Raw genomic sequence first — 16,922 nt, forward strand, 5'->3', positions numbered from 1 at the left:
TCTTTTACCCTTATTTTCTTCACAGCACTTACCAATATATGAAATTGTCGTTTTAATTACTCATAGTTTATCACTTCCCATTAGACTGCAGAATCTAAAGAAGACACAGTGTCCTGTTCATAGCTGTAGTAGTTGTAGTTCTGTCTTGAACTGAATTTGGCACATGACAGGCATACTTTAATATTTGTTGAATCAATAATGGTAGATGTAAGCATAGGGTGTTACAGAACACTAAAAAGGGACAGTCCTTTAAAGAATGAGAAAACAACAGAGCTAAGGGCTAGAGACCAATTCCAAGTGATACTGTTTAGGCTCCTAATTTAACCACATCTGAAATCAGAATAACATTTTTTTTTAATGTGACTGAATATATTTCCTTTTTGATTAATCCAGTTTGGGTTGGGTTTTCTATTATTTTACTAACAAATACAGCTGTCATTCAGTGAAACCATAGTTTGAAATCCTGGAAAGTTGATTACAGTTCTACTTAAATAAGAATACTGTGACATCAAGTTACTCTGAATAAAATAATGCCACCTCCAAGACGAGAATAAAGACACAGACCTACTAGAGAATGGACTTGAGGATATGGGGAGGGGAAAGGGTAAGCTGTGACAAAGTGAGACAGTGGCATGGACATATATACACTACCAAACGTAAAACAGCTAGTGGGAAGCAGCCGCATAGCACAGGGAGATCAGCTCGGTGCTTTGTGACCACCTAGAGGGGTGGGATAGGGAGGGTGGGAGGGAGGCAGACGCAATAGGGAAGAGATATGGGAATAATATGTATATATATAACTGATTCACTTTGTCATAAAGCAGAAACTAACACACCATTGTAAAGCAATTATACTCCAATAAAGATGTTAAAAATAAAAATAATGCCACCTCATGGAGTGGTGGACTCCTTCTGTCACTGCAGCAGACTAGGCAGAGGCAAAGTAACCTCATGACTGAGTTACTGTGTGTTGGACTGAATATTTTCTGCATTTCCTTCTTACTGAAGCTTCCATAATTCTATAAACAAAACAGCTGATACAATTTGTTAAATAAATAAAACTTCTGAATACTTTTGGTTTTGAACTTGTCTGCCTTCAGCTTAGAAGGTTACATCTTTTTATTTTTTTGACTCAAATTTACATCTGTTTCATTACTGTATTATTTTCTTTCTACTCTCTATTTTATAGTGTTTAAAAATATTAGTGGAATGCTTGGTTCTCTCTAGAGAAAAATCTATTGATAAAACTGAACAAATAAATGGGCATATATTCTATTTTCCATCTATCTAAATAAGACATTAATAATTTGCTGTCATGTAGAAAACAAATCTATACTTTTTGGGGCATCTCTGTTAAAGAGACTACTAAAATTCTTCCTATTTTTTTGAATAGGAAAGAATGATTAAGCAGAAGGTATTCAAATGAATCAAATCTGAGGTGTGGTCCTCCATGGTTTCACTTCTCAATTCTCTATTCAAGCATTTCTAGTACAGGTCAAGGCTAAAGGGGTGAAAAGGGGTCGCTAATCAATAGCTCAAATGAGGCACTGATCAATCATTTAGGATAGAAAAGAAAGGATTTTAATTGATTTGAAGAATGTTTCAGGAAGCCCAAATTACAAATGATTCCCTAAAAGGAAAGATAACTACAGAAGTGCACTTTCGCTCTCTCAGTCTAATGTATTGATGACTTACATTTAGCCATGACGTTTATTGACGTTGTACTAGACACACACACACACACACACACACACACACACACACACACACACCCCAAGCCCAATACAGGGACATCCTTTCACATTGTTCTGTTTTTCTTTCCCACACTATTTAGGTTTTAACTGCCTGGTTTTAACATTAAAATGCTTTCAACATTTAGCTTTTTGGATGGTGAATCTGCATTGTGTAGGACCTATTTTAGAGGGCAACTTCCGCTTAAAAAATGTGATTCTGTGGATCTTCCTGTCTCTGCACATGCTCAACACCCTCTTGTCTCCCCCATGGTTTGCATTATTAAAAAGCTTTGACATGGCTCATCAGAGCTGGCTGCTGTGTTCCAAACAGGTTCCTGTCAAAACAAAATCAGTATACCCGGGGACACAGGCCAGGCCAGCTGAATTCAAAGGATATTACCTAAATCCCTCTGTATATTTTGCCTTTTAAAAAAATGCCAACACTAAAATTACTCTGTCTCTTTTATTTTATAATTTTTATTGTTTTTATGTTACAAATGCCCCACCCACCCCCCACCCCCCGCCCCGCTTTCCGAGTCATAAGAATATATCACCAAATGACCTACTTGGACATTTAATACCACTGTGCTCAGAAAAGCCTCTGTTTAAGTACCTAGCTGTTTGAGATTCCTGTCAACTGAATACAAATGAAACGGAAAGGAGAAGGCTCATCACAGGGGTTATGCTGATAACACTTCATTTAACATATTTCAGTTTAGCAACAAGGGGCCACAAAAAGAAAACTATTTTATTTAAAATGACAGGGCGACTATGTTATGCCCACTGTAACTATGTCCCACACAGGAAGTGATGATAATGGTAATGGGCCACATTTACAGTTTAACTCTATGGGGTGACTCCTCTCAAATGAATTCACCTCTTGAGTATGACACATCCATATCACATCTCAAAGGCTCACAAAATTGTTATTTCATAGATATTGAAATACGGGGTGAAGGAGGGGTGTTCGATAGCTATTCAACAAAGCACGAAGCAGCTGTACAGAGCAAGGTGTTAGGGAGATTCTAGCATTTAATTGATATGCCAGACAGTGTTTAAAGCATAAGAATAGAAAATGGCCAATTCAAATGTGGTTATAATTAGCTGAGGCTAACATTCCGTTCTGTTCTGAAGTTTTAGGAGACATGAAATCTACAAAAGTACCAGGTCTAATAGTTTCAGGAGGAATCCGTGGTTTTATTTGATCTTACATATATAGATGAGTGGAAGCGCCTCTTTGATTAGTGCTATTTAAGCACTGTGGATTACTTAGAAATACTATATTTGGAGACCAGTTCTGACCCTGTTTACTGAGTAATGATTATTCGAGATCTTGACCTGAAAAGCTCTAAAAATAAGTCAAATAGTAGCATTCTAGGAATTTTTACATATTGGAAATCACATCTCTAGCAACTACTACTACTAAAAATTTTATATGGCCAGATAAAATGTGAAACTATTAATTGAAGTTATGATCATGTTGAGCAGTGCTTTCTGAATTTTTCATGATGGCACTACTTCTGTGGAGGCCTTAGTACTTCCTGGTCCATTTCAAACTTATGAAATCTCTTTGATGTCTTTTGCTTTGTCTTGAAAGGATGTTTTTGTCAAATATTAAAAACAGTGTTTTTATAGTTAGTGTGGTGGTGGTTTGACTTGGTTGTGGTTAGGCTGTATGTGCACTTTTGTAGTGAGGCTTTCCCCCAACTGGCATTATAGAACACTGTCTCAAAGTTAGCAAAAAAGCTTCATTTCCTCAATCTCCTGTTAGAACTAATTTTCAGTTAAGATGAATCATGATTATCCTCTGATTTCTCATACTCCCAACATACAGTGCTAAGTAATCTTGTGTGTATATGTACCATAGTTTGTGACTTATAGTATTAAACTATAAAATTCTACCCTGTAGATCAGTGTGTACTGATAAAATGCTTACTTGCTAGCATGAAACTATGTGATTGGAACCATTATAGCAAAAAATAGGTGCGCTAAGAGGAGTCATGGCACTCCTGACATTACTAACACAAGCACCTGGCTACCAATTCAGAAAAGATCCTAATTTCTGTGTCTGTGAAAGAGGATCAGATAAAACAATACGGTTCCACTTCTTGCTTCTGAATTTGAAACAATATGTATAAGGATATTGCCCCTGAAAGTATCTGATTGTGTCTGGTCAGCTGGCTAGGGCTTTCTCTGGCTTGTTGGAAAAATATTTATTTTCCTTGTCCTAACTCCCAGGTGCTACTGCTGAGCAAATGGGAACATCACTGCCAGAAGTATTTGAAAAGAACAAAAAAAATTGATTTGGACAATCTATGTGCTCCTGTCATTGACAGAGACACGAGTGCGACCAGGGGTATGACTAGGGTCAGAGCAAGGTTAAAAGAAAAGCACCCAGGAATTCTCTCTTGTCATCAGCTTTTCAATCTAACTACTCTTGGTTAGCTGCAGGCAATATATAAGTTTTCATCAAATACCAAGAGACGTTTCATAGTATTTACAAGTTGCACTTAAAATTTTCCCAAGAGGTGGCTACTTTTGCAATAGCAAAACACTTAAAATGTGAAGTTCAGGTGGTTAGCACATCTATGACATATGAGGATTTCCTGACAACATGGAAATTATAAGCTTATTCATTAGCAACAATCGCGTGAGTTGTATGTGAAACCAGGTAAAAATACTCCTCCTCCTAAGATAACTATTTTAAGGCTGATATTGATTCTGTTATTTTTAAAAGAAATAATTTATTCTTACCAAACAAATATTATCAAGAGATCAATTACTATCACAAAAGAAAGGCTATCTAGGTTTTTTTAAAAAGATTGCAGCAAACAATGCAGAAAACCATTAAAATAAAGAAGTATGTGGTGCAAAAATGAAAGTCACTGAATAAATTGTGTCCATTCTCTGGCAGAATGCTAAACTATAAACAAATCAATTTAAACATTTGTTAAGGGATATAAGCAGATTCAGAGCAGCAATATTGTCTATGGGATTCAAGGACCAATACTGCTACACAAGACTTTAAATAATTTTCCTTAATATGAGAAATAGAATTCTTCCTAAAATTTCCTTTAAACTTGATCTCTTGCACACATAAGTTCAAGATTTCAAAGTTTTTTTATTATCAATATTTAGCTATAAACTCAGCTGTGAGGATACGCATGAGCTAGGAGAGTATCCCTGAAGAACTAAATATTAAAAAAATTAGTCCTGGAGTAGGATCCAGAGGGGAAAAGATTAAATAAGTGCTAAAGAGACAAGTGTACATGCATTAAGAAAGATGTTATGTAACACCTGAGAAATTTTTAAAACCTGCTGATAGCCTTAATTTTTCAACCTTTGGCAAAATATATTATAAAAACAAATTCTTGTCTCTGTGCATAATATAATCAAGGCATAAAAAATAAGGAAAAGTTAAGCAATGACAGTATGTCAGGCATTAATGAAAACAGTTCAAAACAGTAAGTTTAAAAACATCTAATTCAACCAGCAATGCTATCCAAGTTCTCCAATGCAGATTTTGAAGAGAGCAGATTTCTTTTTGTGTTTTCACGTTTATGGTACACACTTCCTGTCTGCAGTTTTTAGAAGGTTACTGTGAGTCCTCTAAAGGTTTCTTTATCATTTACTATTATAAATAATTATGTTCCTAAGTGGCAGTTCAAAGCTCAGTACAGCACTCGTACAACACCACGGAAAGATCAGGTGACCTTTCTCCAATTCTCCTGTCTCTGGTGCTGAGGACAGACAAAGTGATATGTCTGTCATACGCCATTACCATTAGAACAGAATCTTGTTCTTTTATTACAACTGAACTCCGCCAGATTTCTCAGCAGGAATGCTAAGTGAAATCAATGTCTTGGATTTCCAGGCTGAGCTTGGAGGTCACAGCCACTCTATCATTTCTCAGCATTATCCTTTCTAGTGCACACACAACCCCCTCAAGCCTCCAACTGGCACACAGCAGATTGAAAACAGCATGCATCAGAGGACTCATGCTGTACAATTTTACAGTCTTTTGGAGCCCCTTCCCTTAGATTCCCCCCTTCCATTTTTTGCAAATTGCAAATAAGTTTTGTTTGTGTCCTTCTCTGGAGTTGTGAGTCAAAGGCAAATCTAGGAAGAAGGGCAGGCAAGAAAACCCAGAGAAAATGGTTGATTTTTGACAGCTGTCAATAAGATCATTTTCCTTACATCATCACCTAGATGTGGCTTATGATTCTATTCTTCTGTTGAAAGTACAATAAAGGTACTTTCAACATAAATCATCAGTTTGGCTTATGCCAGGTAGGGAGGCAGATAACACAAAGCTAAATAAAATAATTCTATTGTATAGTAAGACAGACATGAAAATGCACCAATAAAACACACAGAAAATGCCCCCAGGACACTAAGAATTGATTGTTTCAAAAAATATATATATATATATAATAATAAATGATAACAATTATATATAACTGAAATGGCTTTGTGAAGGCAAAATGTTTATTATACCATGTATAAATGTCAATTCCAGCCTCTAAGAAACTAAATTCATGTATTGAAATGGGACCTCTTTATTTATTGTTGCTTGTATTTTTTTAGCTATGTTCTTCATTAAAATGACAACAGTAATATTTATTGGTCTGGCTATTTTTAACCCACTAAACTTTACTGCTGAGCTAAAACACCAAGCACATTTAAGACACCTTTTCTGACAATAAGAATGGTGGCAGACAGTATGCTAGAAGACAATGAGCATATAAAGGATGTATTTTTATTAAATCGTGGCTGTTTCTTAAAAAGGGGCACTTTATTCTGGGTTAAACTTTTTATGTAATTTATAATAACTGTAGGTGGGAAAAAATACAACATCCATGGTTTTCTTAAACTTTATATGATAGAAAATTCATGAAGGCTAATTTTCCAAAAGTGAAATTTAGCGATAAACTATAAATATATTTTTAAAATTAAGTATAATCATAGCTTATAGAAACACAATCCACTTTTTTACTGGTGCTAAATAAATGGAGGTGTTTAAAACCATAGAATATGGGAGAATTCTAACATTACTGAAATAATCAATCTCTGCATCCAGTCCGTGGAGTTCTATGAATGTCTGGAACCATATAGCTCATAAAGCAGTGTCCTAATCTTGGCCAACTTTCAGTCACTTTTACATTTGCCATGGTTACCTAAGAAAGTATTGTAGCAAGTGCTCAATAAACATTTGAATGTATGAATGAATGCATGAACAAATAAACAGATGCATAAATGGATGAGGCTGACTGACATCAAAAGCTTCATGATTATTTGAGTTAAGTCATTTGGGGAGAAGATATTAACGATAAAAAGTAATTCTAGGAACCAGGAAAAACCCATTAGTCCTTTACAAGTGAACTATATACTATAAAATCATAAGATGAAACATCCTAATGTAAAGCATCATTATAAAGCATGATGTGAAATCACATTAATAAGTCATGGGAAAAAACCCAGAACGACGCCTCACAGAGTTACTTGTGTGTGACAATGACTATGCTGCTACAGCTATTTGTTTTTCTCAGTGTTAGCCTGTACATGTAATACATTGAAACTGCTGGTCCATGGAGACACCAAAACATCACTGCTTTAAAATGAAATTATATTTAATAAATGTTATAATTATTACCAAGTTTTAAAAACATATGTTCTGCTGTGATCATGAAGAAAAGCAGACCAGGCCTTAGGTATACATCAAGCACAGAACATGCAAGGTCCATTACACAGCAGAAAGAGCTCTTAAAAGTGGCTTATGCATGTTTCCTAATATCACAGTAGTAAGTACAATGTTTTGCACTATACATTTGCACATGTTGCTGGTGAGGTCTAAGGTCCTTGTCCAGGTTCAGTTACAATTCCAAACGTATTTATATCTTACTATATAAAAACAGACTTGGAGGTTTTGGGGAGATAGAGGCTGGAGGACACTTTCCCAATCCATCTCTTCTCTTTCCCAATTTCTACTCTGGATTAATACACTGACTGTGAAAAGCACCTGCCAGGGCACTACGGAAGGAGTAAAAAATTCTTGGACTGTTTTTTTCTTTTGCAATACTTTCTAATTTTTTTATCTGTGTATTTTTTCAACCATTGTGACTACTCTTAGCCTATTATTCTTTAGACATTTCAACATGAATTCATGAAACGAAGAGCAGAAGCAATTTTCTAGGTAATTCAGCAAAAGACAAAACAGTATTATTTTGGGGGTAAATTAACTGTTAACAGTTTTCTACTTAATATTTTCTAATTGTTAGATAATGTGTGATTATTTCCCTGATTAACGTCAGTAAAAATTATTTTATGGTTACTCTTTTTACTTTTTCCACAGAAAGTTTAATATATTCATATACTATCATCTAGGTAAGATCTTAAAAATCACAAAGAAATTCAAATTAATTTTTCTGCTTCTCTCTTCTTCTGAGCCAAGAAACAAATTACCTGAAACTCTCCTGATCCTTTTCTACATTCTCTCAGGAAATGTTTCCTTAGCTCTAAAAACAAAACTATTTCTAAACAGTCTTACTTTTAATACTAGTATTATCTTCCTATCTGTACACGATCATCTCATTGGCTGAATAATACATCGAAAATTATGTCTATACTATACCTCGTAATAATAGTTATTGATATTTATATAAAACATTTTCTGTATGCACTAATCATACTCATATATTAAGGTCTATTTCAGTTGCCCCTTCGGGAAACTTTTCCTAGATCTCTCACTGAAGGTAATAATCTCTTTGTCCTAATAACTTCCAATGCACTTTATCTGCAACTCCTTCTAAGACTTTGTATCGTAGAGGATGGGTATCTGTTTCATAAGACTGTAAAATTCTTGATGACAGCACACCTATCTTACAAATATTTGTGTCACTCACATTTCCTACTATAAAGTGCATGTTTGTTGAATAAATGAGTGACTAAATGTAGGTATGCAAATTTATAGGGACACCTTCCTTACTGATCCTACTAGACTATTATTTCCTTGGAGATCTAGAGTTTAGCTCAGTTGCTGGCACATAATAGATATTCAATAAATATCACTGAATGAAAAGTACACTCTAAATGTCAAAACATGTAGTTTCTTCAAAAGGGTACCTTGCTTTTGGGTGGTGGGCTGTTTGTGCTCTTGTCTGTGTGAATGCTGGTAGGAGATACAGCAGCACCAAGGTTGCCTTGGGGTATGCCTGGGAGCTTTCCTCCTGGAGATACCTGCATTGCAGCTAGCTGGGCAGCATATAACTGCTACAGAAGAGAGAGAGAGAGAGAGAGAGAGAGAGAGAGAGAGAGAGAGAGAGAAAATAAGGACTGAGTAATAAAATAAATGCACCTGTCAGAAAATACCTATAATAAGATGTGGTATTTTTCCAATTGGGTCTTTTTGTTTGTGCCCTGGAATATTTAAAGAAAGACACTGTCACCTCAACTGTCATGACTTACTTCTCAGGGGAGAAATGACAGATATGACACATAAGGAATTTTAGTTTCAGTATATACAGGGACTGAAAACAAGTAACAGTCATCCGTATTTACTCTTTGCCAACATCAGTGGAGGAAAAGTATATCATACTATATGGTTAATAGCTTTATTTTAACCATTTAAAAATTTACACGGTGTGTTACAAAAGAATGAAGCTTCATACGCCAAGTAATTTTCTTACTATCCATATGGGTTCAAGCCCTGTATATTTCCTTTATTTAACTTGCTGAAAAGGGCACCTGTAACATTTTTTTCTGATTATTAGCTGTGTAGAAATGCAAAAAAGCCACTGGGAGGGAATGGAAGGGGACTATTTGAAGAACATTATCGGGTCAGTCTACCTCAGTTGATAAAAGTTAACTGGATGCTTGCCAGAATGCCACTGTACTTCATGATATATAAACAAAGACAAACTTGAGATAATCTTGAGGATTAGGGTTTTAAGGAATACTATCTAAAGCACACACTCTTCGACTAAGCCATCACATAGTAATTCTTATTAAATAACCAATAAAAATTCTTCAACAAATCAATTTAATAATAAGGGAAAATTTTACTTGATGATGATGGTCGTATCATGTAGTATCTTAAAACATGGAGGTTGCTTTAGATTCAAATAGTCATATCAAATGTTTAGATTAATACGCTTTCATCTCCATTTAGCATTTTGTGAAAATCTGATTGAAGAAGCAATTATTTATATATACATATACAAATATTAATAAATAAATGTATAGATATACACACATATATATATGTATATATGTGTGTGTATATATATTTAAAATACAACCCAATTTCTTATTTCTCTTTTGTCTTAAGATTTCATGGATAGCATTTACTATGCAAGCTAGAACTTCCATAATAAAAAGACTGATGTTAAAGAAAAAGGCTCTCAAGGAAAAGTGCTGTGAAATAGTTCTCTGGATTATCTTGGTTTTTCTCTGAAAGGGAAATTTCAAAGGCTGAAACTGCTCAGGATAAGCCAGAGACTCTGATAAGTTGGGTCTCTCTATAAATGAAATAATGAAGACTGGCATTTATATACATGAAAATACATTTACATTTTTCAGAGTTTCTAGATGCTTTGTTCTAAATGAAAACAGGACATTAAAATTATTTAAAAAATTATAGCTTATTGTTTTATGTCAACTAATGCAAGATACATTCCAGACAAAAGAAACACCAGAGAAGTATATTTATACTATCAGTAATGACTGTCCCACCCCCAAAATTTTTTTGGCGTGCATTAGAATTATGTTATTTCTTACCCCAGTCAATCAGAAAGAATAAGATTTAATTCATAAGTCTTTAACAGATTACATAAAAAGTAAAAGGATATGATGTCAAATATGATGAGTGGGAGTGTACCATTTTCAAAGTATCAGAAATGATGCATTTCCCACACTTGGGTTAAAAACCTGTGTCTTAAATTCTGCAATTCACAAAGTAATTTCTTCCATCATCATCCTGAACTGTTTATGAAGCCATTAAGAAAATAACCAATAACCCAGGATATCACTTTGCAAATTAAAACTTTTTCCAGTGTACTGAATTTTAAAATATATGTATTTTAAAATACTGGCTGGATAACTATATTACATATTGTAAATTTCACACTGTACTGTATATTATATCCTTGTCTTTAAAAATGATTCCAGTGCCTATTATTCCTAGAAGGTAACAACACATATTTCTGGTTTAGTATACACAAAATATAAAATTGTTCCATAATTACTAAAGATGACATGGGAAATTTTAACCTCTGTAGCTAAAAGGAAAAATGTGAACAAAATAGTTATTCAAAATTTGAATTTGATTATTAAAAAATTATTTCAAAATATTGAAAAAATATTGACTATTTGTATTAATTAGATAATTAAATAGATGGACCAGTCACTCATAAAAGGTAATTAAATGTTTAAACATAAATCACTATAGATTCACAACTTCCAAAGAAGTATTAGAACTACTATTAGAAACAGAAGTATAAATATGTTCCCAAACACTTTAATGAATTTAAAGGTAGGAAATGGTATATACTTGGAATTTTAAAAAATCATACATGTTCTTCCTTCATTCAAATAAATGCATTATTTTAACCTTTTAAATATGAAATTAAGGTTTACCTCAGTTAAATTATCCTAAAAAATTCCTTTGAGTAGAAAAGAAGATAAATTTGGAAAATACATGGGCCCATTTAAATACATATTTTTACTAGAACAGTATACTAATAACTGGTATTTTTACAAAACACAGAGAGTTAAAGTAATTAATGATGAAAAAGTCATAATCTTATTACTCATTCAGTATGGCTAACATTAAGTAGCACTTCAATCCCCCCAATCTCGCGTATCCCCTTCCTCATATTTGGCTTTCTCTATGCAAAGAGTTGATATATAGACCAACTTTTCCCCAACTGTGTTTAACTTTCCACTATTTCCAGATCATTACATTTCCCACCACACATAGCTGATCTTCCTAGTTTGCCAAGGTTTGGAAGTAGGAAAGATCTATTTTCAATACATTTTAATTTGTGTCAAATATATGTGTTCCTTAAATTTACATTATATTACAGAAGCATAAAAAGGCCTCAAGTCTCAGAGAATCTAACATACTTTGGGTCTGTGTAAGTAAAATAAAGCAGAAATTTTAATACTGCTGGGACCTAATTTGGCCATTCACAAGTTAAAACAAATTTTCAGTAGATTTAAAGAAGCTGACAGTGGTTTTCATACCTGGTTATATATCAAGGGTAGGCACCTTAAAAACTAAATGCTGCTGAGACTTATTTTAATTCAACCTTTCAAAAAATTAAATCCATTTGTCTATCCATTAAGATGTGCGTTGACTGATATTAAAACAAGAAAGTCTAGAGATGATTAGTATTTTATTTCATTTATTAAATGTTCTTAAAGCAGAATCAAGAATCATGTAGGTATCTGTACTGAGGGAGGTCTATAATCTCAGAATCACTGGCTGACCTTGGTGAGCGGGAAGGGGCATGAAATTTGTGGGAACTGGAAAGCCACCTGAAGTAACAAGCATCCTGTGAACTATAGAACTCATTTACATATTATGTACATATATAATTATAGTCACTTGCAATTATATATAAATAAAAATGTTTAAACAAAAACCTGGTTCACATTTTACTTTAAAGGATAGTAGAGAGGGGCTTCCCTGGTGGCGCAGTGGTTGAGAGTCCGTCTGCCGATGCAGGGGACACGGGTTCGTGCCCCGGTCCGGGAAGATCCCACATGCCGCGGAGCGGCTGGGCCCGTGAGCCATGGCCGCTGAGCCTGTGCGTCCAGAGCCTGTGCTCCGCAACGGGAGAGGCCACAGCAGTGAGAGGCCCGCGTACCGCAAAAAAAAAAAAGGATAGTAGAGAAAACCCAGAGTTAAATATAAGGTGTATTATGATAAATGTACTTTTATGAAAAACAGTCAAGTTGTTCTTAACATCAGAAAGAAGCTGAGAGATCCTAAACGTAAAAAGCTGAAGATTAAGGAGAACACTCAGGGCATGATGTTAACCAGACTAACAGAATAACACTTTTTTACCTTGAAGAATAATCTGACCCTTATCTTGAAACGGGTATGTTAGGGGTTTGGTTTGATCTCCAAAACTCCCCAACCCCACAGAGCATTAGGTTTTCTATTCTTTATATTACTTAAAATATTGCATTCTCATTCCCTTTCCCTTCCTCCATCCCTACACCTACTTCAGACAATTTTTTTCTTTTTGCTTTTTTTTTTTTTTTTTTGTGGTATGCGGGCCTCTCACTGTTGTGGCCTCTCCCGCTGCGGAGCACAGGCTCCGGACGTACAGGCTCAGCGGCCATGGCCCACGGGCCCAGCCGCTCCACGGCACGTGGGATCCTCCCGGACTGGGGCACGAACCCGCGTCCCCTGCGTCGGCAGGCGGACTCTCAACCACTGCGCCACCAGGGAAGCCTGATATTTTTCTTTTTTAATGGAGACAATCACATACAATTAGGTTGGTATATTCATTGGTTACTTAGGGTCTTGGTGCTAATGTGCTCATAAGTATGTTTCTATATATCTATCTATACATATAAGTAACTCTCACTTTTGTCTCAAACTGTTCCGTAAAACTACATCTTTGTCTCTTCAGTATTTTAAGCTCCTTCAAGGACCATTTCTACTTTTAGAGGGACAGTTAAAAGGAAGGCAAACCACAATTCTAACCCCAGCTCTGAGCTAGTGACCTTGGGTGACCAATCTGAACCACAATTCCTTAATCTGCAAATTCAGGGATAAATAAAACTGACCTTGCATGGTTGCTGTGAGAAATACATCACATACTGTGCATAAAACACTCACTTGATCAATAAGTAACAGTTATGATTATTAATGGATTAATTATACCAAGTAAGAACTAGGTAATATTTACGTGCTAACCTCCTACTACCGACTCTGGACTGTGCTAGGTACAGTGGGGGACACAGAAAATGCATAAACATAGTTTCTTCCCTAAGTCAACACTGGTACACATAAAATATTGAGAATATAAGTGTACTATATGTAACTATATGCCACTGTTAAAGGCATGACAAAAAAGGAAATGAATCAGTGCATTCTGATATGCTTTCATTATAGAGGTGTAGCTAAGCTGAGCATAATAAAAGAGGTGGCATTCTAGGGAGGGAGCACAATCTAAAGCCAGGCACAGGAGCAGGAACGACCTGGCTGTTGCAAAGGGAATAGAGAGGATGGTGTGGAACAGTAGGTGAGAGAGTAGGTGGTAGACAGGACAGTGACCTAATTGAGCCCAAACCTTGGGAAGAACAAAACAGTACTGGGTGCAGGCTATGTTCAACTTACAGAAAATCATGAAATATAAGCAAAAGAGTTTAAATTTAATATGTAGGCAAGAGAAAGCCACTGAATGTTTGAGAGCAATATGTATGTCTTAAGCTAAAACATATATATTGTCTTAGTTAAGATAAAGACAAGAGTAATATCATTTATGAGGTTATCAAAATTTAGCAGCAGTAATTTGAATGATAGTTTGAGTTGAAGTAACAGTTGTGAAAATGAAAAAGGAAGAAAAAAGATTCCATGATCTGAGTGAAGAGTGCTAACACACTGCACAACCGCTTAATACTGTTTTTGCTAAATTAATTGTTTAAAATTATGTTATAAGTAGGATCATTTTCTCCAAATGAAATTTCATGTCAAACACTGATACATAGAGAGAAAAAAGAGGTGTACTATAACTATAAAAGAATTTTGCATATTTTAACATTTAATTAAATGAGACCAATGAGGCTGTTTTAACTATCCCAAGAATTTAAAGAGGTACAGGGCTGAAAGTTGAAGCCCTTTATCACACATGGTGATCAAGAAAGCTCTCAGAAATAAGTAGTAGTCACTTCTAAACTCTCACCTAAGCAAACACATATAGACCTAAATCTTCAAAAAGAATGTTACAGAGCTAAAAACTCCCTTGTTAATAGCATCTTGAAGTTCAAATATATGTACAGAAATGGGAGGTGATTTTTTTTTTAAGTGTAGTAACTGAAATCTGGCAATAAAAGTTAATATGTCTACAATGTGTTAACTGTTTTGATTAGAGATTTTAAAATGTGTGTGTTGTGGCTTATTACGATTTTAAAAGTTGATAAATGTGTACTTCTAAAGTTTAAATCTAACCTGAGAGATTTATGTTAGATACGATGTATATGAAAAGCATGTTTGTTTTTTTAAGGGCAGGGACAAGGAATAACATTTGTGAGGAAAAAATTCAGAAAGCAATTTCAAGCCTCCATAAGTGTTATCTTTATGGCTTAATTTCAGCTTCCTAATGTAACTTAAATGTGGAGTTTAAAGAGAAACTAATGTACTGAAGAAAATCTTTCAAAACATATCAGCATGTCTCAATGTGAATAAATTTGCTTTGCACATTATTTTTCATAATGTTTCTTCACAGAAAATTATCAGAGCAACTTGAGTTAAAACATGGACTTCTTGCTCTAATACTGTCAGCTCTTCTTTCTGAGGTTATTCGAGCATATTGCATGAAAAACACAATAGGCCTTAAATTTGTTGGATTCCAGGGCAAAAGTGCAAATAGAAACTCACATGCCAAATATATATAAATTTACAATTTACAAATCTAGCTAATGATGTGTTTAATAAAATATGGTTCATTTTCCCATCTGGACAAACACACCTTCAAAATAGCTGGGTGCAAATGAATACCAAAATAAGATACCACTTCACAATCCGTTAGGACAGCTATTATCAAAAAACCTGAACATAACAAATATTAGTGAGGATGTAGAGAAACTGGAACCTTTGAGATTTTCTGCTGGGAGTATAAAATGGTGTAACTACTTTTGGAAAACACTATGGCAATTCCTCAAAAAATGAAACAGAATTACCAAATGATCCAACAATCCCTCTTCTGGGTATATATTCCAAATAATTGAAAGCAGGGCCTGGAACAGATATTTGTACACCCATGTTCACAGCGGCATTAGTCACAATAGCCAGAAGGTGGAAGAGATCCAAGTGTCCATCAAGGGGGGAATGGATAAGCAAAGTGTGTCATATACATACAGTGGAATATTATTCAGCCTTAAAAAGTAAGGGAATTCTGACAAATGCTAATACATGGATGAACCTTGAAGACACTATGCTAAGTGAAATAAGCCAATGATAAAAGACCGAATATTGTATGATCCCTCTTATATGATGCATCTAGAGTAGTCTTTTTTTTTTTTTTTTTTTTTTTTTGCGGTACGCAGGCCTCTCACTGTTGTGGCCTCCCCCGTTGCGGAGCACAGGCTCCGGACGCACAGGCTCAGCGGTCATGGCTCACGGGCCCAGCCGCTGCGCGGCATGTGGGATCTTCCCGGACCGGGGCACGAACCCACGTCCCCTGCATCGGCAGGCGGACTCTCAACCACTGCGCCACCAGGGAAGCCCCCTAGGGTAATCGTTTGTATAGAGACATAAAGAGCGGTGGTTCCCAGGAGCTGGGGGTCGGGTGGGGAGACGGGAAGGGATGTAACTGCTTAATAGGTACAGAATTTCAATTTGGGAAGATGAAAAAGTTCTGGAGATGGATGCTGACGATGTTTGCACAACAATGTGAATGTACTCAATGCCAATGAACTGTACATTTAAAAATGGTTAAGACGGCAAATTCTATGTTATGTGTATTTTCCCCTCCGCACACAAAAATGATGTGGAGGGCAGATATGAATTTCGATTCCTGCTCTCCTTGGTGTCTTAAGACTAGACCCACAGCCTGTGCTCCTGTTCTTACCCCCAGCTCCATTCAAGAGAAGATGAATGGTTTTGCCCTAGCTGGGATACCTTTCTTGGCTGTGACTATCTTCTAAAGCGTTGCTAAGGTGGGGCCCAGCTGCAGCCCTGCCAGATAGGCGTCTTCAAGGAAGTTGTAAGAGAAAGTTAGAATGGAAAGATATTCCAGGTAAGTGAACATAACATGCAAAGTCATAAAGTTAGCTTTTAAATCCACCAACAAAATATATTTAAGTATTTAAGGTTTTCCTATATACCATAGAGGGAACTTTTAAGAGAAACTTTCCTCTTCCCTTTTTAAAATAAAAGTACACACCCCTTCTACTTCCCCTGGGTTAGATGTGAGGCTATCTTCTTTTGCAGTCAGCACTACTGGGGCAGGGCTG

The 16,922-nt window shown here is 35.5% G+C and overlaps 1 protein-coding gene across 12 annotated transcripts in view; it reads right to left on the reverse strand.

Annotated features, from left to right (window-relative positions):
- The window catches only part of SOX5 (SRY-box 5), a 999,335-nt gene that overhangs the window by 66,011 nt on the left and 916,402 nt on the right, over window positions 1–16,922 (reverse strand). For 11 of the 12 annotated variants that reach the window (XM_029204642.1, XM_029204643.1, XM_029204639.1 and 8 more), the window contains one exon: window positions 8,856–9,002. The exons of the other annotated variant lie outside the window; for it this stretch is intronic. In XM_029204642.1, coding sequence (XP_029060475.1) covers window positions 8,856–9,002 — 147 coding nt within the window. The remainder of the gene's footprint in view (window positions 1–8,855; window positions 9,003–16,922) is intronic. 12 annotated transcript variants of the gene reach the window in all.

This window comes from Monodon monoceros, unplaced genomic scaffold (genome assembly GCF_005190385.1).
Source record: "Monodon monoceros isolate NGI ecotype Baffin Bay Population unplaced genomic scaffold, NGI_Narwhal_1 Super_Scaffold_6, whole genome shotgun sequence".
In the NCBI taxonomy this organism is placed as follows: domain Eukaryota; kingdom Metazoa; phylum Chordata; class Mammalia; order Artiodactyla; family Monodontidae; genus Monodon; species Monodon monoceros.